Below are 20,110 nucleotides of genomic sequence, written 5' to 3'. Positions count from 1 at the left end.
AGAGCGCTCGAGTGCCATTATTGAAGAAATCCGACTAAGGCTGAACAGTGCTCGAATGTTGTTCAAGAGCGCTCAAGCACTGTTTAAGAGTGCTCAAGTGCTCTTTTTGGGAAATTTTTCCAAGTCCAAATAGGGCTCGAGTGCCCTTGTACCTGGGAGTCTTTATAATGTGAAAATTAACTTTAAAAAGGCCTTTTTTACCCCAGACGGGCCCAAATGATCCCAGAAATCCTAAAGCACATCCAAGAAGGAAGAGGAGTTAGTTTTTTTCTATAAAAAAGAAATAAAGATGAAAGGCCACAAGGAAGCACTCTTGCAATTTTTCAGTTCTAGCGGCGACTTTTAGGGTTTTGAAGCTTTCTTTGAAGATTGAAGAAGAAGATCTCAAAAATAGCAGTTGCAGTCCATGGAGATGCTTTCCACACCAACCAAGATGATATTCTCCGTCGTCATGAGTAGCTAAATCCTCTCTTAGGGCATCGATGTAACCTGAATCTGATTACTATGGTTTGATTATTCTTCAACTTTGAGATTTTTTTCAATATTTATGTATATTGATTATATGGTTATGAGCAATTAACTTAGATCTTCTAAGCAATTGGGTTTTTAATGGAATAAAATTGGTTTTTGATAAAATTAACATCTTGTCTTAGAATTAATTTATCTTGAATCAAATTCCAACTATTCTTATTGTTTGATATTGACGGCTAAGGGTTTTTCATGATAATAAAAATAGTGATCGATCATGCAATGGTACTTAAACCGTTTTTATGAATGAATGTTTTGATAGTTTATGCTTAGGGAAGACAAATTATTCTGCAAATTAATTTAGAGTAGGTAGATAGATAATTCGTGCCAACTAAAGATAATTTATTCTTAGCAAACATTCTTGATATATCTTCTTAAAAATTGAATTGAATAGAATGTTATTTCTTTTAATTCCTGGTTATACATAAATATTGGAATCCTAAGGTTGAATCAGTTTACCATAGTATGAGGTTTGTGGTGAAATCGAGAAAGTTTGTGCCTTTTTTTATAGAAGAATTAAAATCTAATAAGATTTAGACGAGCTTTTAGATCTTTTGAGATAATTTGGGCCCATATAAGATGAAAGACGACTTAATTAAGACAAATCCCGCATATGAAAAGTCTGACTTAACAACAAGGGCTTGAGTTTAGAAGATCCAGCTCGAGCCTTTTTGGTTTGGGCTCAAGTCTCTTGGATAGGGCTTAAGCAAAACTTCAACACTTAGTTATTTTTCTTCAAATAATTTTTGAAACGTCTTTTTCATTAACACTTAGAATATTTTTGGAATGAATCTTCATGGTGCTCGATCACTATATCTTGGTGCTCGAGCCTTGGAGGTTTGGGCTCGAGCCTTTTGGAAAAGGCTCGAGCTTTTTGATAAAGGCTCGAGATCTTGCAACTTTTGGTTTTTCGAAGCGTCTTTTGGTATTCCAAGGCATTTTTTTGCTCGATCACTTTTGTATGGGCTCAAGCACCTTAAGTTTGGGCTCGAGCCTTAAGATCTAGGCTCGAGCCTTTTTGCCCTAGTTGATTTCTTTGCTTCAGTTGGATATTTGCTCGAGCCTAAAGAACATAGGCTCGAGCCTTGGCATTCGAACTTCTCCAAAATCACCATTTTGTCTCCAAACTTGCTTCAAATGACCAACAACGACTCTGTAAGCTTTGATATCAATCTTTTCATCTTAAAGTCCTGATTTTAACCGTTTATTTGGGAAAGTATCTACAAACACGAAATAAACATAAATCAATATAACAATGGATAGAAGTATCACTTTTGGTCTTAACATATGTATATTTAGGGGCTTGAATATACAATATTCAGCGCTTATCAATATACGGGTCACAATCATGCATTGGGTCACATAAACATATATATACTACATCTATTGCAATATTGAAGATAAATAAAAGGCAAAAAACACAAATGGAAACTTACTGACAAAACCCTAACACCACTGAATCGTAAATGCATGACACAAATATATATAAACAAATTTGCAACAGAATATTAAAAAACATGATAAACCAACACATATGATACATAATGAAAAGAATTAGGGTTTGAGATCAGAAACATAGAAAACCCTAACACTTGTATAACGAAGCACATAAGAGTAGAAGAAAACTGAAATAAGAATTTAGGGTTTTAGATCATAAATCAAAAAATCAGGAAACAAAAAAACAATAAAGACAAAATAAACTAATTTAGGGTTTAAGATCATAAATCAGAAAACCCTAACAAATGTTGAAACAAAATCGAACCACACAATCATACAAAACCTGAAAAAACTACACAAATACACAAAACACTAAAGAGAGAATGAACAAATTTATGATTTTAGAACACTTACGAAACGAACGAGTCTTCCCAGTGCCATTGCACAACAACACAATTAATCTTTCAGCGAGTTTACAAGTCTTGTAAGTTATCTTCAATGGATCAACAAACAAATACAGAGTTTCAACCGATCAACAAACAATTACATACAAATGGGTTAGGGTTTCCTAGTTACACTTAGGATTTCAGAGTCAGGGCCATTCATGTACAATTAGGATTTCAGAGTCAGGGCCACTCATGTACAATACTCACTTAAGGTTATAAAATGGTTAAGGGTGTTTTATATAGTAAGAGACTGTTTGGTTTCGGTTTTATTATATCCAGTTTTAGGTTTGTTTGGTTTAGCTTATCCCAATCTTATACAAATTGAGGTTTATTTTATTCTTGTTCTAAACAAACACAAACTTACACAATTTGGAAAAAATGGTCATTTTACATGGCCTGTATTGATACTTATTAATTTATTCAACTAAAATGAGGGTATTATCGTTATTTTAAGTCTACAGGGGCCTATTTGCACCAAATTGACTATATAAGAGGATTTTATACCACACACGGACCACATAGAGACCTTTTTGTACTATAGTAGGGTTGTTGTCGTTGTTTGTTTGTTTGTTTGTTTGTTTGTTTATTTATTTATTTATATTTTATTTTATATATTAACCTAAAAGAAACAAATACTAGTAATATGTAATTTTTTATTCTTATTTTTTATTTGGATAAAGTACAGCCACACTCCAGAGGTTTGACAAAAGGACACTTAGAGGAAATTTATCTGATTTTTGGACAAAGACACCCCCTGAAGGTTAAAAAATGGACAAAGACACCCTTTACATGAGAAATTGACTAAATTACCCTTTAACCGTTTAGGAGACTTTTTTAACTTTACAATTTAATAAATTGAACCAATTTACCCTCATAAATAATTTATGCATAAAAAAAAGTAATAAAAAAAAACTTTATATTGTTCACCTTTTATTTTTTTTTACTTTATAAATGTCCCAACTTCTTAAAAATGTAGACGTCTAAAATTATTTTTTGATCCAATACATATATTTCAAATAAATTATATTTTGTTATTACTTCTTTTCTTTTTCTTTTTTATTTTAAAATTAAGATGTTTAATTCTTTCATCTAAAAGAGTCTTTTGTCCATTTTTGAACCTTCAGGGGGTATTTTTGTTCAAAAAATTAATAAATTTCGTCTAAGTGTCATTTTGTCAAACTCTGGGGTGTGGGGTGTGGCTGTACTTTATCCAAAAAAAAATAAAAAAATAAATAAAAAAAAATAAAAAATAAGAGAATTTTTATTGGATTATACATACATACATTACCTGCAAGTCCACCAAAGGATTCAAACCTAACAGGTCCAAGGATCATCTTCGATTCTTCATCTTCATCTTCCAAAAGGAAAACTCTCAAACGCTTTTCCAAGTTCCCTTCGATCTACTATGGCTTCTAATGGAACTCCTCCGGTGAGTCAGTCCTTAGCTGCCCGTCTTTCTCTCTGTATTTGAATGTGTCTGTGTTCGATATACGTGTGCCTGTGTGTGAGAGAGTAAAACTTTTTGAATTATGTGAGAGTAATAAAATTTGATTGTTTCAGAGAGAGGGGGATACACAGACGAGCTTGGAGAAGATCAAACGACAATTAGCGTCGGGCTCCGGTAGGAATTTATTGCAGGGTCCTCTTCTCAAACGATCTGAAACGGTACCCATTCTCTCTCTCATTATATCCTAAAGCTTATGCCTTCCTCGGTGTTTTCTGTGTATTTTACTGTCAAACATTTGATTTTTTTGTTTTCAAAGTCAAATGTTACCTGATCCAAACGCCCGAAGCTCTGTTCAGATTCAAAGTTCAATTGTTCCTGTGATTTTTAGAAGACACGTACTGAGTGATAGATTGATGCTTTTGGTTTTTCTTAAACAGTGTAATTAGGTGCCCTAATTCAATGGTAAACCCCATTCCCCCTCAAAGTTTTGTAATTGGCTTTGCCTTTGTTGGTTTTATTAATAAATTCTAAATGCTTACCTCTCAAAAAAAAAAAAAAAAAAAAAACACCATTCGTCCTCAAAACTTTGATCATGTCGAGTTTCAGAAAGATTATAAGCAAGTAATTAAATCAAGTTCAGTGTAAATGTAATGCAGGTTGTATGATAAGTTCTTGCTGGATTGATTAGTGTACTGAGGTATTTTTTGTTACCTTGAGGTTGCTATGCAGTACAATATTTTTTTTTACTAATGCAAATTCTTGGTCCTTATTTATATCCTGTATTTGTAATCACCATCACAAAAGAACTTGAAAAGTTTAGTGGCTGAATACTAAACCATAAAACATAAGGTCTTTTCTCATGGCCTGACCGTGCCAACTCTCTTTGATATGTAAAATTAATCTAAACCCCTTCATGAGTTCTAAACATGGGTCATTTCATAGCTACCTTGGGTCCTTGACACACAAAGCAGTTTAAAAACCTACCTGTTCAGTGATGAATCAAAAGAAGCCGTCTTTAATTTCCAAACAGTCAGTGCTTGTTACTAAAAATAAAATGTTCCTTTTGGTTTGGTTTATAAAATGCTACTTGTAGTATTGTATGATATGCTACTAAAAATACGTTCCGGGGCTATTCAAAATAATATTGGACATCGAAGGATCAATGGTAGTGTCAAGACCTGCCTCACACTGTGCAGATATTATTCGCTTTGCACTCTCTTGGTGCTTACGGTTTTATAGGTAGCAGGCATCCCCCTATCCAAGTGTTAACAACTTCTCCCCCGTGTGATGTGGGACATCAAAGTCACCCCCTCTTGGGACAAAGGTCCCTGTTGGCGTGACCCTCATGCGCTTTTGCACACTCTCCCAATATGCTGGCGAGGGGTTGACCCTGATAACCATCTGTCAAGACCCGTCTCACACTGTGCAGATGTTGTTCGTTTTGCACCCTGTTGGCACTAACAGTTCTAAAACGCGTCTACACAAGTAAAAGGCATCTCCCATTATAAGTGCCAACAACTTCTTCCCCCATGCGATGCGGGCCGTCACATAGAGTTTGTGTTCTTCGTGGAAAATGGTGTGGTTTGGAATCCGAGTAAGTCTTCTAGGACTAGGAGTTGAATTCTATGTGTGCTTTATTGGTAATGTTTGGCCTTTCTATGGAGTTCTTTCTAGAGGAGCAAATCTGTGCATTCTTGGAAAGATGGAATTGCATTTGTTGTAGGAGGACCTCTCTTTAGATGACTTGCTTGCTTAGTAGGCCACTATGGATGCTATTCATATAATTTTCAATCTGTAGTGGTGATAATATAGTATGGTTAATAGGTATTGCATGTGCAATGGGAAAAGGAGGTAGCGAGTCATCTTTTTTTGCATTTTTTCATGCCGAGTGAGCTTTGCGATCTTCTCCTTGCATTATGTGGCATTGAGCGGATTGTGCAAAGTCGGTGTTTGATATGCTAGGGAGCTGTCTTTGGCGCAGGGATAACAATGTATCTGGTTCTACTCCCTTGTGTCTTGTGTAGTGCATTTGGTGTGAGTGGAACAAGAGGACTTTTGAAAGGGAAAAGTTGCATCTACATATATTGAAGCAGTATTTTTGTTGTGGTATTTTATTTTATTTTTGGATTCTTGAGTCTGCATTTTTATTCTTTTGTTGAGATTTTACGGGAGATGAAGTTTATTTTTGACTTTTTTGCATACCTTGAGTGTATATGAATAGTGCCCTTGTTTTTGGCGCCTCTAGTATAATTTTGCTTTCCATGGGAAGAGTCTATATCTTGCTAGATAATAGATAGCAGTAAAGTATTCCCAATTTACAATGATGTAAAGTATCTTTTTCTTTTTTTTTTTCTTTTTTTTTTTTTTTAATTAAAAAAAAGGGTCTCAAGGCATCAAAGCTTTTGATTATAAATTTTTAACTGTGTTCTTTTGTTAGCATCTATATATTCATTCATCAAATTAATCAATCAACTCATCTTTGGTCAATGTGTTTATGTGGATAATAACCTTATGGTGACATCATAGTACCTTTAATGTAACTATTAATCTTGCATTGTCAGTCTCTCATCTTGACCTAACGCTCACATTTCATAAAGGTATGCTATCTCTATTATAGTCCATTTATTTTTATATGGTTCCAAAATATAATAATAAAGCAACCGTATTATCAAATACCTAGCTTATATAGTTATATTGCGAGTTCATAATTGGGAATTCCACTTTTTTGGATAATTTTGAATTATTTTTATAAAAATATTATTGTACATAATATCTTACTATTGATTTGCTTATGTAAAACCATGTGTTTGTTGCCATATGTACTAGTATAGCATTGACTCTTGCGATTAAAAGAAAATCAATTAATTTTTTTAAAACCATAAACCCTTTTTTCCATTGAAGCACTTGACACAAAGCAGTCATGCTCCGAAAGGATTCAAGTATCTTAATAGCATCAAAATGTGCATGATACAAAAAAAATTGGAAGGAGAAAAGAAAAATAGAAGAGAATGTTTCAGAACTTTGAAGGCCCTTGAGGGAACCCCTTTTCATAGTGGCCTACTTAAGGAAGGAAATAGTGCCCCGTGGTCCGGGATAGGACCTTGGTGCATCATCCTCTCTGTGATGTTGGATGAGCTTTGTGTGGGCCCCAAGGCCACCAAAGCTCTGGGGGTTTAGCCCCGAGGAAATTCTTTGACTCGTTCTTGCCCATGGGTCGTGAACCCTAATAAGTACTTTTTTGTTGCCCGATATATAAGGGCACTTAGGGTTTGGAATGTGATGATCGAGAGACACTGAAAATCGTACAGAGAGAGAGTGAGGGGCTCAAAGTTGTAATCTCCAATTTTACACATAGTGAAAACTTTCGCGGATCTCCACAGTGAACGTAGGCTTTGCTAAACTACGTATAAATCTTTGTGTTCTTCGTGTGGTGTGTTTGTGTTTCTGTCGTGTTTCGTAATTGTTGCTTGGTTCGTTGCGTTTGTCATAACACTCTCAACGGGACCCGAGGAAGTATTGGCTTGGCGGCTGAAATCTGAAGAACGTCAAAGGGACGCCACCTCAGCTAAAGGGAGCATGGTGTCGCTCTTTGGCATTTCATCGAGGAAGGAAGAGAAGTGATCCCCCTAGAGTGAAGCAAGCCCTGGAACCTTCACATTTAATGCTACCTACCTTGTCATAATGAGATTAAATGCTTTGTTACGACAAACACATCGAACTCAAGATAGAATCAAGAATCACGATAGAAAAGTAAACACACCACACAAAGAACACAAAGATTTATACGTGGTTCGATAACCTACGTCTATGGTTGAGATCCGGCGAAAGTCTTCACTATGTGTAAAATCGGGGATTACAAGTTGTTAGCCCCTCACTCTGTTTCTGTACAAATTCCAGAGTCTCTCCCTTGCACCATTCCAAACCGAAAGCGCCCCTTATATATCGGGCTACAAGAGACTAATTAAGGTCCACGAATCATGAGCAAAAACAGGTAATTTTTTTTTTCCTTAGGGGCAAGCCCTCGAACCCCCAGAGCTTTGATGGTCTTGGCCTAGACAAAGCTCATCCACTGGGTCACAACGCGATCTTGGCACCAAATTCTGTCCACAACATCACATGCTTTGTCCCCCATTTTATCCTAAAAGAACAGACATTCAACCTCGAGCCGCCAAATAGTCACATCTCATTTTAACTATGGACCAATGGACAATCCTCTACACCCACTGTCTTTACCCTGGGATGGCCTTATATAAATAGCTGAGTTAATAACCCGAGAGAGCATTCAATATTGAGTGCCCCTATCTTCACTCTGAGGGAGTTTGCAGGAGTTGTCCTTATTATCTTCCTTGAACCCTCGATGGAGTCCCTCGCGTGACTTCTCGGACTTCGACCTAGGCCTCTACTCACTTGTGGCTCTATTATAATTAAAGTGATTCCTCATTCTCTAAAACCACACGCCAACAGCTAGATGTCAATCGGAAACAATGTGTCAAATCAAATATGAGATTGCGAAGAAGGAAGGAGCATGGAAAAGGGTACTAGGTTAAGGACAGCGTTGTTAAAGGCACGCCTAGGCTCCAGGCTCATATAGGCTTAACACTTGTGTCTGTTGTGTGCCCAGGTGCGCCTTTGACCATATTTGTGCTTGTAAAATGGAATATGAATATGCTTTAATAGTAATTTAATTTTTCAATAGTGTGCCTCGCTTCATTCAGGTGCGCGCCTCGCCTTGCGTATAGGCTCCAAAGGACCTCTAGCGCCTTAGTGTGCCTTGGGCCTTTGATAACACTAGTCAAGGATATTATGGTGTGACAATGAGGGTGTTAAGATATGAATTAATTAATAATTTGTTGAATAATGAACAAAAGTATAGATGCTAATGAAAGAAGAAATTTCTACACATTTAGAGGTGACAAAAAGCTTTGTTATATAATGAACTGTAAGAATGTGAAGCATTTATTTGTTCATTTATAAAATTGTCTAACTTGGGTCTGTATTGGAAACCTTTTGGAAGATTGCCAGTATATCTCTTTGTTCTGACAAGTGGCTTCTGCAATTTATTTCCTTTCAAATAGCTGAGGAAATGGAACGAGAGGTGGGTGATCTTGGACCCAACAACTGGAAAAATGGAATACAAGTAAGATGTTTTGCATCAAACTTTTTCTTGTTATTTTTCTACTAAGAAACACTTGCCTTTGTTCAAGTTTACTTTTGTTTAATTCTTTAGGGTTAGGAGGAATGAACCAACTGTCAAAGGAACCATTATATTTGATGCAAATAGCACAATAACAATATCTCCTGTTAACTTCCAGTAAGATTTGTCTTTAAAAGTTCTTTTTTGTAATCAGAACAGCTGTATTTTCTGCTTAGGGTTTAGATGATTACTAATGATTTTCTTATTCTTGTTTCTTCAGTGGACTACCAAAGTATGATGGATGCTGTTTTTGTATCCACATTTCTTTATTTATTTGCTTCTTTTTTTTCTTTTTTCTTTTTCTTTTTTCCTGTGAGGAGGGATTGATGAAGCATAAAAATTCTGAATTGCATCTCTTCACTTTGAATGTGAACTTTGTTGTTGGGTTTGAGGATGCTAGGACTTGCATGATTCTTAACCGTACTGCTTAGATGTTGGGACACCACAGAAGAAAGATTATTTCCTTTGTGCAGAAACTCCTGGTGCAGCTAGAGCTTGGGTGTCTACTTTACAGTAAGTTATTCCAGGCTTTTCTGTATGAATTGTTTTAGGAATAATTCTCTACTTCATTTCCATGTGATATGGGTTTGGTGTGTTTCATATTTGTTTTACACACATCTTTTAAGATGAATTGAGATGTGTTTTGCATTCTGGATTCAAAATGTGGTTCATCTTGTTAGCTTATCATGGAAACTGCACATGGATAAAGCATTATGGAATTCGTAACGAGGTTTATAGATATGGAATATATGCCACTTGCCAGATCTTTTTAATAAACATATCTTCATTTAGACTGAAATTCTATTTAAATCATTAGTGAAGTAATCTTTATCCATCTTATTATTCCTTTTTATGTTGCGAGAGACTTCGTGTCCAAGGAGTTTTTTGGTAACCCCAAAACCAGGTTTCTTAGCCATACCTTGGGCTTTGATTATTTGGGCTTGTGCATGGTAAAATCCCACGAGTTAGAAAATAAGCACCAACTTGAGGTTAAGCATCACCTTGAGTGGTATTTCCATTATCCCCAACCTATTAAAGAGAAGATTGAGGGTTCAAGTTCCCAATGGGACAAAGTCGGCATGGGGATTTGGCTTACCTGTTACAAAAAGAAAAATTGGGATAAAAATGAAAAGAAAAAAAATCTACTACAATAAAATAGATTGATTCTCTCTAATCCTACCAAAAAAAAGAAAAGAAAAGAAAAAGAAAACAGTTTTCTCTAATCTTCTTTAAACTGTGTCTTTTAGATAGTCATCATTTCATGTGACTTGGGATGTGTAGTTCCGTAGACGGTTTCATGATTGGGAACTTTTGGAGGTTACAGACTTCCCAGCCTTCATTTATACAGAGGTGGTGGTTGGGGTGGGCATGGACGAGATGCTGTGGGTGGGTACCCCGAGAGGGGTGTTCGAGGTTAAGTCCTTCTATAATTGTACGTTGGAGTGTCCTGGCCCTATGTTTCCTTGGAAAGCCATTTGGAGGACGAAAGCTCCACTGAAGGTAGTATTCTTCTCGTGGATTGTTGCTTTGGGAAGCATCCTTACTATTGATAACCTTAGAAAAAGTGGTCATAATGTGGTTAGCAGGTGTTATATGTGCAAGAAAATGGGGCAATCTGTCAACCATCTCCTTATTCATTGCTCAGTGTCTAGGGATGTTTGGGCTATGTTTTTGGTTGTGTTTGGTCTTCCATGTATTCTCAGAATCCACGGTTGACTTGTTAGAGACTTAGGAAGGGTGTACAGTGGAGAGCCGAGTCAGAGATGGCCACTGCCCTTTGTATTTGGTGGGGTCTATGGCGCGAAAGAAATAGGAGATACTTTGAAAGGGAGGAGTCCCCCATTTGGGCTATTAAATACAATATTCTTACTTCTTTATTCTTTTGGGTAAACAGGCGGGATTGTAATTCAATGGATTGTCTTTTGGATTTTCTTAAAGCTATAGTGTCGATTTTGGTCACTATCATCTTCTTTGGGAGCGCTCCCCTTTTGAGCGCCTTTTATAAAAATCTTACTTATCAAAAATATATATATATATATATATATATATATCTATGTATATCTTTTTGGAAATTTATTTATTTATTTTTTGAGTTAGTTTTGTAACTCTCTTTGTTTTTACTATAGTTTGGACATTCTCATCTCTTCTCATCCATGGACGTAGGCCGGTTTTGGCTGAGCCATGTATATCTTGTGTTTGTGTGTGATTGCTTTGTTGCCTTTCATTGGATCTTAGTTATTCGCATGCTTTCACTGCCCCAACATCATCTATGATCTACTACCAAGTTTTCTTTAGATAATGACTCTTTTCCTTTTATTTTCCAAGAAGTTCTTTAATAATCTTTTAAAACGTTCCAACATCCTTTTCCATGAATTTTAATCCCATTTCCTTTTTAGCATTTTATTTTAAACTTTCCTTTTATAATTCTCCCCCCCCTCTCTCTCTCTCTCTCTCTCTCTCTCTGTTCTTGATATATACATCTGAAGGAACTTTCAACCCATGTTAGGATTTTAAGCTTTTTTCGAATGACCTTGAAATTGCATATCGTTTGATCTATTCTTGTAGTTGGGAAAAAAAAAAATCAATCTGACTCCAAAGTTAACGTTCTTAAATACCTCTCTCTCTCTCTCTCTCTCTCTCTCTCTCTCTCTATTTTAAAAATAAAAAAATAGGTGAATGTTATCATTTGATTATATGCCACTACTGATTATATGCCACTACGAATTACTGGACATTGAGAATAATGAGCTAATCTTAGTATGATCGATAAAATGAATAGGAATGAAGTAGAGAGCACATTGTGAAAAATGGGAAACAATAAAGCTGTAGGACCGAATAAAATCAATAGGAATAAGGTAGAGAACACATTGCGAAAAATAAGAAACAATAAGGAAAGTTATAGGTCTAGATAAAATCCCTATAGAAGTGTGGAAAACCTTGGGAAGAGTAGGAGTTGAATGGCTAACAAATTTATTTAATAAAATTTTAAAGGAAGGTACAATGCCCAATGAATGGAGGAAAAGTACTATGATACCAATCTACAAAAATAAGGGAGATATACAAAATTGTAACAACTATAGGTGGATTAAATTAATGAGTCACACTACGAAATCATGGGAAAGGATAATAGAACAAAGACCAAGGAAAGAATGTACCGTGTCTGAAAATCAATTTGGATTTACGCCCGGAAGATCCACTATAGAGGCCATTTACCTATTAAGGCAACTAGTGGAGGAATGTAGAAGTTAGCAAAAAATCTACAAATGGTTTTTATGGACTTGGAGAAGGCATACGATTGAGTTCTGAGAGACATGATAGAGTTGTCAGGGGTTTATTTGTTATTACTTATTGTTGGGGCTTATGTGTAATTTCTGAAACTTGTTATTATAAATAGAATGTGGTGGAAGGATGAAAGTATTCTTTCATTCTTTCTCTCTTTCCCCATCTCTCTCTCTTTTTCTCTCATCCGCTTTCTTCTCTTTTTCTTCTTCTTTGTCACTTACTCTTGATTTGATTATATCTTAAAGTCAACAGATAGAGTTTATAAGCACAAAAGGATTAGGATTGTAAGCATTTAAATCCTATTTAGAAACTTGTTCGTGAAGTTCAGTCAATCGAAATTACTCGAGTGACCTTCAATTGATCCATCCAGCGAAGTTGCCTTTCTTTAGGATTTTGCAAATAGCAATTTCTACAACACTTTTACCTAGAAGTAATTTTTAAAAATCAAAACACTTAATTTAAAAACCCTAATATTTTTAATACATGAATGCATATGAATCATGAACCATAATTTTGATAAGTGTATAATTACCTTTTTGCCCTTGATTGATGCTTTGAATATCACTTTTGATTTGGACAGAGAGAACTCAATTATAACTTTTGAAAACTAATTAAAAGCTAAATTAAAAATATAAACTCCGAGTTTTGAATGAAATTAGTCAACTAAGTTCTATTAACCTAACAGAACAATCGCCCAAAGTTCTGATACTTAAAAGTATGTGATGTCCCAATTAGACGTAAAGCATTAATATTTACTCATTATGTGTAAAGCAAACTGTAGGTTCTCAATATGTTTTAGTCCACATGGCAATGCCACGTCATCAATAATGGCCCACGTAGCAAAAGGTCAAACGGTCATAGGGCGAGTTACGTGGTATATACCAAGTCACCAATAAACCTTAGATAGAAGATTGAAGACTTAAAGACTTGAGTTGAGAGCAAAACTCGGGAATACCTGGGATCCGAGGAGGTACTTGGTTTGGTGGCTGAAGTCCAAGGCCCGCCGAGAAGGCAAATCACCCTCTCATAATGGTTCAGTTGACCTTCGATCTGATTAGCAAAGAGAGATACCATTTTGACTCCCATACAACTTATACCCATCTTAGCTAGTCTTGCTTTTTAATTATTTGAGCAATTTTCTTCTTTTAATTATTATGATAAACTTACATGTCTTGTTGTAGCATGACATCACTTGGCCTATAAAAGGAGATACTCCAAGGCCAAGGAAGAGGGAAGGAAATCAGAAGGAAGAAATTGGAAATGAGCCACCCACATTTTGAGCTCTCTCACTCTTTCACGACCATACGGCCATACCTTCTTCACTCCCTCTAAACCTTCACCAAGGGAGTCAATTGCACACTGTTATCTTCTCTCTCTCTCTCTCTCTCTCTCTCTCTCTCAAGTTTGTCTGGGCTTCCACCTCTCTTAGTCCACTTCAGATTTTACTATGTTGCGAGCAATGCCTCATTATTGTATTTTATAGTGTTTATTTCAACAACCCTACACAGACTTTGATAATTTTTTTACTTAGTTTCAATTTTAATTAATAATTCATTAATCATTCTCATGTGAATAAGAATGCAATCAATTAAACCATCCAGACCATAAATCTGTAAAGCAATGTAAATTAAATGAAAGACAATAATTTACGTGGAAAACCTTAAGAGATCGTGGTGAATCGGTGTTTTATGTGCAAAAACGACAAGGAAACGGTTGATCATCCTCTTTTACACTGTTCTGTGGCCCGAGATTGTTGGCTTTTGTTTTTTGGTTTGTTTGGGATTCTTGGGTTATGCCACGGTCTACCAGAGGCTTAATTGAGGCTTGAAGAGGGTGTATAGTGGGGGCCAAGCTCGTGACCCTTGGAGGGTTGTTCCTTTATGCGTTTGGTGGTGTTTATGGCTTGAACGAAATAGGAGATCCTTTTAGGGAAAGGAAAATCATGTTGGGTCGTTGAAATTCTCCATTCTTAGCACCTTTTTTTGTTGGGTTCTAGGAAGAAATTGTAAATCCTTGGATGAACTTGTAGAGTTTTTGGATTTGTTGAGGATTTAGAGGCCCCATTTGGCCTTGTGTTGTTTTTGAGGGACGCGTTCCCCTTTTGAATGTTTTTTAATGAATTATTACTTATCAAAAAATTTACGTGGAAAACCCTAAAGGGGCTATTTCATGGGCCGCAACTAGACACAAACAATCCATTATAATCGAAGAGAGTATTACCTATGCAGAATTACCTCTAATCCAGACTTGCGCTAGGCCCACCACTTGAGTGTGGTTGTTGTCAATGAATTTGTTCACAATACAACAATCCGCTTTACTTCTTATAGTGATTGTATGTCGTCTTGCAAACCATTCCTATTTCATTTGATGGATAGATGCCGTGGTTGATGAATCCTCAAGTCTTCAATGAATCTCCTTTCTTTAAGCACGCAATGACATAATATGATAGGGTATTCTATGAAAAACCTCATTATGAAAAATAAAGCTCTCAATCTTCTCACGTGTAGTTGTCTCTCTTATTCTTATAATTTTATTTATTTATATTTATTTATTTTATTTATTTTTGATGTTTAGAAATCCCCAAAGCATCTTCTCCCCACCCCACCCCATAGAGATGTAGTGATTAGTTTGTTTATGAATGTTTTGTGTGAGTTTTGGAAGGCCTAAAAACTAATTCAGACACATGTTTTACTGGCTCTATACGTCCACTGATCAATTGAAACAACTCCAGCAATAACCAATTGATGTTCGACTAATCGAGGCTCCATCGCAGCTCTCTACAGTGAGTTTGATTGATCAATGTAGAGGTTCAGTAGATTCGAAATTAGACATGGAATATGTTGTTGGAAGGCTTATAGAGTTTAATCTATAGAGCTCATCACGAGATTGTATGTGATGACCTCTGTGGGCGGGTGTGATGTGGGCGAGCACTGGTAGGCTACACGGTGTCATGATCTTACATCGCCTGGGAAAGGTGAAGTGCTATATGTCGGTTCTACACCCTTCTAAGACACAAAGCGTTTGAAAGCCGTGATGGTCGTGAACCCATCAGAATTCCAAAGTTAAGCGTGCTTAATTTGGAGTAGTACCAGAATAGGTGATCCCTTGGGAAGTCTCTGGTTTGGGGGAGCCAAAAGTAGACAATATTGTGTCTGGATAGGGTGAGGGTTGTTACAAAGGGTATCAGAGCCAGAACCATCTGAAAGTGTGGCCAACGAGGACGTTGGGTCCCATTGGGTGGGTGAAGGGGGGGGGGGGGTGATTGTGACGACCTTTGTGGGCATGTGCGATGTGGGCGAGCACTGGCACACTGCTGGGTGTCATGATCCCACATCACCTGGGAAATGTGAAGTGCTATATGTAGGTTCTACACCCTTCTAAGACATAACGCGTTTTAAAGCCGTGATGGCCGTGAACCCATCAGAACTTCAAAGTTAAGCGTGCTTAACTTGGAGTAGTACCAGTATGGGTGAGCCCCGGAAAGTCTTTGTTCCGGGGGAGACAAAAGAGGACAATATTGTGTCTGGATAGGGTGAGGGTTGTGATATTGTAACTATTTTTTTAATGACTTTCTAAGGCATTTTGGTCAGTTTTTAAACTCGAAATCCTTACCAAAATCAACTCCTTGTTTGCTCTTCTTCTTCTTCTTCTTCTTTTTTTTTTGTTTTTTGTGTCATTAAAAAAAAAAAGCACTTGAAAGCTAAGCTTTCCAGACCAAAAATAATGTTTCCAAATCCATTCCCAATTGATTAGTGTTCAATTTTAAACTTCTTAATTATAAAATTTATTCTAAATTATACTTAACTAGTTCAAGCTTCCTAATTGATACTAATCAGCTTTAACCAAATTTTCAAGGTCGATATTAAGAAATTTTTAGATCAACTTAATTATTAATTAATCACTCACATCCTATGTTCTATAAATTGTGTGACTGATGGTGCTTGAAGCGAGACGTGATGCAGAATGAATATTGTTTGTTGAAACTTTGATTTAGAACCAGAAAGAAAGAAGGAGATGAGAATGAGAAGATGAGATAAGACTAGAAGAAAGGGGTGAGGAGACGGACAAATGGGGTGAGAAATTAGAGTGAATAGACAGATAAATGGGATGATAAATTAGAGTGAATAGGTAGGTTGGACAGACGGAGGGATTGAGAAAAGCAAGAACACTGAGGGAGAAGAAGACACGAGAGTTCTCAAACTCATAATATTATTCAATAATCAAAAGCTAAATTGTTTGTTTATACAGGAGCCTTTATATAGGCAAATTATTAGGCAAACCCTAAAACATAAAAATACCAAAATAATAACCTTAAAATTCAAACATTACCAAAAATAACTATAAGCATAAATACAAACCCTAATTTACTAAAATCTCTAATTTTATTTTTCTTTCCATCTTCTCCAAAAGTAACGCTGAAGCAAATGCAACTCATGTTTGCGAATCATATCTTGTTCCCCGTCAATTCTCCCTGGCTGGCTGAGAAGAACTCTCCTCTGGAGGGTAAAGCAGATAGTACAGATCTAAAAAGTCCAAGTCAGCATAACAAAACTCATTTGTCCTCCATTTGTTCCATTTACAATTTCTCTGATGATCAAGAATATCTTCAATCCAATCAAAGACCATGGCTGACATGATGGAAGAACAAGCTCTGGTGTTGAAGAAAATACAACTCCACCTGTAGGAACATACGGTAACAACACAGGAAGCTCAGAGTACCTTAGTTAGACGTCAAATACTCCACGGGAAAAATTGGACTAATACTATTATCTGATGGCAAGGCAAATCAATATGCATCAAGTAAAGAAAAATTAATTTTAGAAAAGAGAAAAAAAAAATGCATTAGGTCCAGATATATGGATATTGACAAGTCCAATATCTTGGGCATGTAATAGGAAAAAGTTGTGGGTGTACTTGATTTAGAACATAATCTCCTCCAATAAATTCCCGATTCCTAAGATGAGCATACACAATAAAATCATAATTTTAATTACTCAAAACAATTTGTTGTCGCATATTGGCATGAAACTCATGGACACGCTGGACAAAGGAATCTGAAATTTTAAATGAACAAGAATGTGGAGGCAACGCAATAAAGTTGGTGAGTTTGTGAGGGAAACACCCAGATAGAATCTCCTAGAAACACCTTTTAGGTGAATAATTAACCAAGCTATTATATAGAAACTCCACGGCAGATAACAAAAGCCCCAAGTGTTCAGGGGCACTCTTATAAGAGAACCTACCAACTTTTCTAGACCTTGGTTAACAACTTCTAAGTTTTTTGTCAGTTTGAGGAGAAAATGCAAAGGAAAATTTCAAATTAGTGCCCAAAGATGTCCAAAGTGTTTTGCAAAAATAGCTTGCATACTTGACATCCCTATCTGATATTTTCTGTTAAAGATCCGTTCACTTTTTGTTCACTCCCTAGGATGTCTGGGATAGGGTGGGACATTAGGATCGGTGGTGGAGATTACACACGTTTTCAGATGGAACACATGCAATTTCCTAAGTAATTTCTTTCTCTTTTCTTGCAAACGCATGTTTGTCATCACAGGGCTCAAGAAAAGTCCTTTGTGGTGCTCTAGATTCCCTTTCTGATGGCCTTGCTGGTTTTGCAGGGTTTAGCATGACGGTTCTACCGTTGCACTTGAAGACAATTATTGTCTCTAGTATAATGGATCGCACCGGCATTATTAATCCAAGGGCAACCAAGTATTACATGGGCTACCTCCATAGGTAGGATGTCACACCATATTTTATCAAAATAGTCACCCATTTGAATAGGAACTAGACACCTCTCTATGACTATTAAGGAAGTCCCATTTACCTAGGCTATCTTATATCGTTGCGGGTGAGGCTCGGGTTGAAGTTTCATTTTAAGAACACTACATTTATTGAATTTCCTTTTGTCAATGATGATCTGACAAACTTTTTCCCTACATTTGAGAAATGTGCAAAATATGTTGGTATACTTCCAATCTATTCTCCGTAGGAGAAGAGATGGAATGCACCCCTAGATGATCTTCAACTAGAGAAAATGTCATTATGGTGCCCGTGGACTTGACATGATAATGGTGATGATTGTTCTTAGCACCATGTCTGAGTTTTGGGGAAAACAGATGTGTCACCCCTAGTGTACATATGTGCAAACATCTCACGGGGTTGGGTGAGTGAATCATATGTATCGCCCATGACATGAGCAGAACTGATATTTTTTTTTTGAAATTTTGATTTAGAACCGGAAAGAAAGAAGGGGATGAGAATGAGAAGATGAGACGAGACTAGAAGAAAGGGGTGAGGAGACAAATGAAGGGGGTTAGAAATTAGAGTGAATAGGTAGGTTGGACAGACAAAGGGATTGAGAAAAGCAAGAACACTGAGGGAGAAGAAGACAGGAGAGTTCTCAAACTCACAATATTATTCCATAACCAAAAGCTAAATTGTCTGTTTACACAGGAGTGTTTATATAGGCAAATTATTAAGCAAACCCTAAAACATAAAAATACCATAATACCCTTAAAATTCAGACATCACCAAAACAAACAGTGAGCAAATAAAAACCCTAATTTACTAAAATCCTTAATTTTAATTCTCTTTCCCTTTTCTCCAAAAATAATGCCAAAGCATGTGCAACGAATGTGTGTGAATCATATCTTGTTCCTCATCAAGATGTCAATTCAATCTTTCGGTTCAGCATTCATTCTACAATCCCAGCTTCAACGTTGATGTGAAACTTATGACGAAGAGATACGACACTATGGGCCAAGAGACAGCCTTTTTTTTTTCACAAAATTTGTAATCACATGACACATTTTCATACAAACTCATATGAAATATCTTTGCTAATTGAGAAACTGTCGTACCTCTTATCAGGTGGTTAAATGTTTTTTAAGATTTTTGATGTTAATGATTATCTTGTTGGATTTTATTTTTTTGCTTGGTAAATATATTCACCTCGAAAAACTGAATCAGTTGTAAAATATCTCTTTCATTGTGTTGATGTTGCAGTTGTTATTTTTACTTATACTTCTTTTTTATTTTTATTTTTTCTTTCTAAAATCAGTGCAACACAGTTGGTTCTAAGGGCTCATAAAGAAGCTGTGAATTCCTTAAGTGGAAATGGTTCCACAAAACTGGGGACGGTTGCCACCGTAGTGGCTGCTGCCAATTCAACAGCCCTGGAATGCTCTAAAGAAATTGAAGCAGCAATGCAGATTGCCATGAGAAATGCTCTAGGAGCGATGATGAATAGGACACCTGATGGTCCAATGGATGATCTGACAGTCATGAAGGTAGACAAATTGCTAATTCTTCGTCAATTCTTTTTTTTTTTTTTAATCATTTTTGCAGCAATAGTAGTAGTAGACCAAGGGCGCATTCCGGGTAGAATATGGATAATGGTTTTACTTATTGAACGGTTTTAACACTAATATAATGGTTGTTAAACATTCGATCCGGATCGTAGGATCTTACGATTCTACGATCCCAAATTGCTAAGTCGATCCAGATCATATGAAAAATCGTTGGGATGTAGGATCACAGTAGGATTGGTAGAATCAGAAGTAGGATCATAGAATCGCATAGGATTGCACGATCTTACTGATCCTGCTAAATCGTGTTGTTTTGTTCTTTTTCTGATTTTCTTTGGGCCTATAGCCCATTTTGGCAAAGAATTTTATTGCTTTTAAATATAAAGCCCAACTCTTTAGCCTAATAGCATTTAAAAAATAAAAAATTACTTGAATAAGAAACAAAAAACAGAGACCCAGCATCAAT

The 20,110-nt window shown here is 36.3% G+C and overlaps 1 protein-coding gene across 2 annotated transcripts in view; it reads left to right on the top strand.

Moving 5' to 3' along the window:
• Window positions 1-3,682: 3,682 nt before the first annotated feature.
• LOC132309019 (uncharacterized) overlaps window positions 3,683-20,110 on the top strand; it is a 52,349-nt gene continuing 35,921 nt past the window's right edge. Inside the window, exons 1-7 of one of the 2 annotated variants that reach the window (XM_059807373.1) lie at window positions 3,683-3,840; window positions 3,972-4,076; window positions 8,934-8,995; window positions 9,086-9,169; window positions 9,273-9,304; window positions 9,484-9,565; window positions 19,398-19,626. In XM_059807373.1, the coding sequence (XP_059663356.1) occupies window positions 3,817-3,840; window positions 3,972-4,076; window positions 8,934-8,995; window positions 9,086-9,169; window positions 9,273-9,304; window positions 9,484-9,565; window positions 19,398-19,626 (618 nt within the window). In that variant the 5' untranslated portion in view covers window positions 3,683-3,816. The remainder of the gene's footprint in view (window positions 3,841-3,971; window positions 4,077-8,933; window positions 8,996-9,085; window positions 9,170-9,272; window positions 9,305-9,483; window positions 9,566-19,397; window positions 19,627-20,110) is intronic. The other variant, XM_059807374.1, reaches the window with a different exon arrangement.

Source organism: Cornus florida, unplaced genomic scaffold, assembly GCF_030987335.1.
Source record: "Cornus florida cultivar Cherokee Brave unplaced genomic scaffold, ASM3098733v1 CherokeeBrave_3.0.0_Hap2_Chr05, whole genome shotgun sequence".
In the NCBI taxonomy this organism is placed as follows: domain Eukaryota; kingdom Viridiplantae; phylum Streptophyta; class Magnoliopsida; order Cornales; family Cornaceae; genus Cornus; species Cornus florida.
The sequence above is the reverse complement of the archived record's forward strand: the minus strand, read 5'-3'. Positions and strand labels throughout refer to the sequence as shown.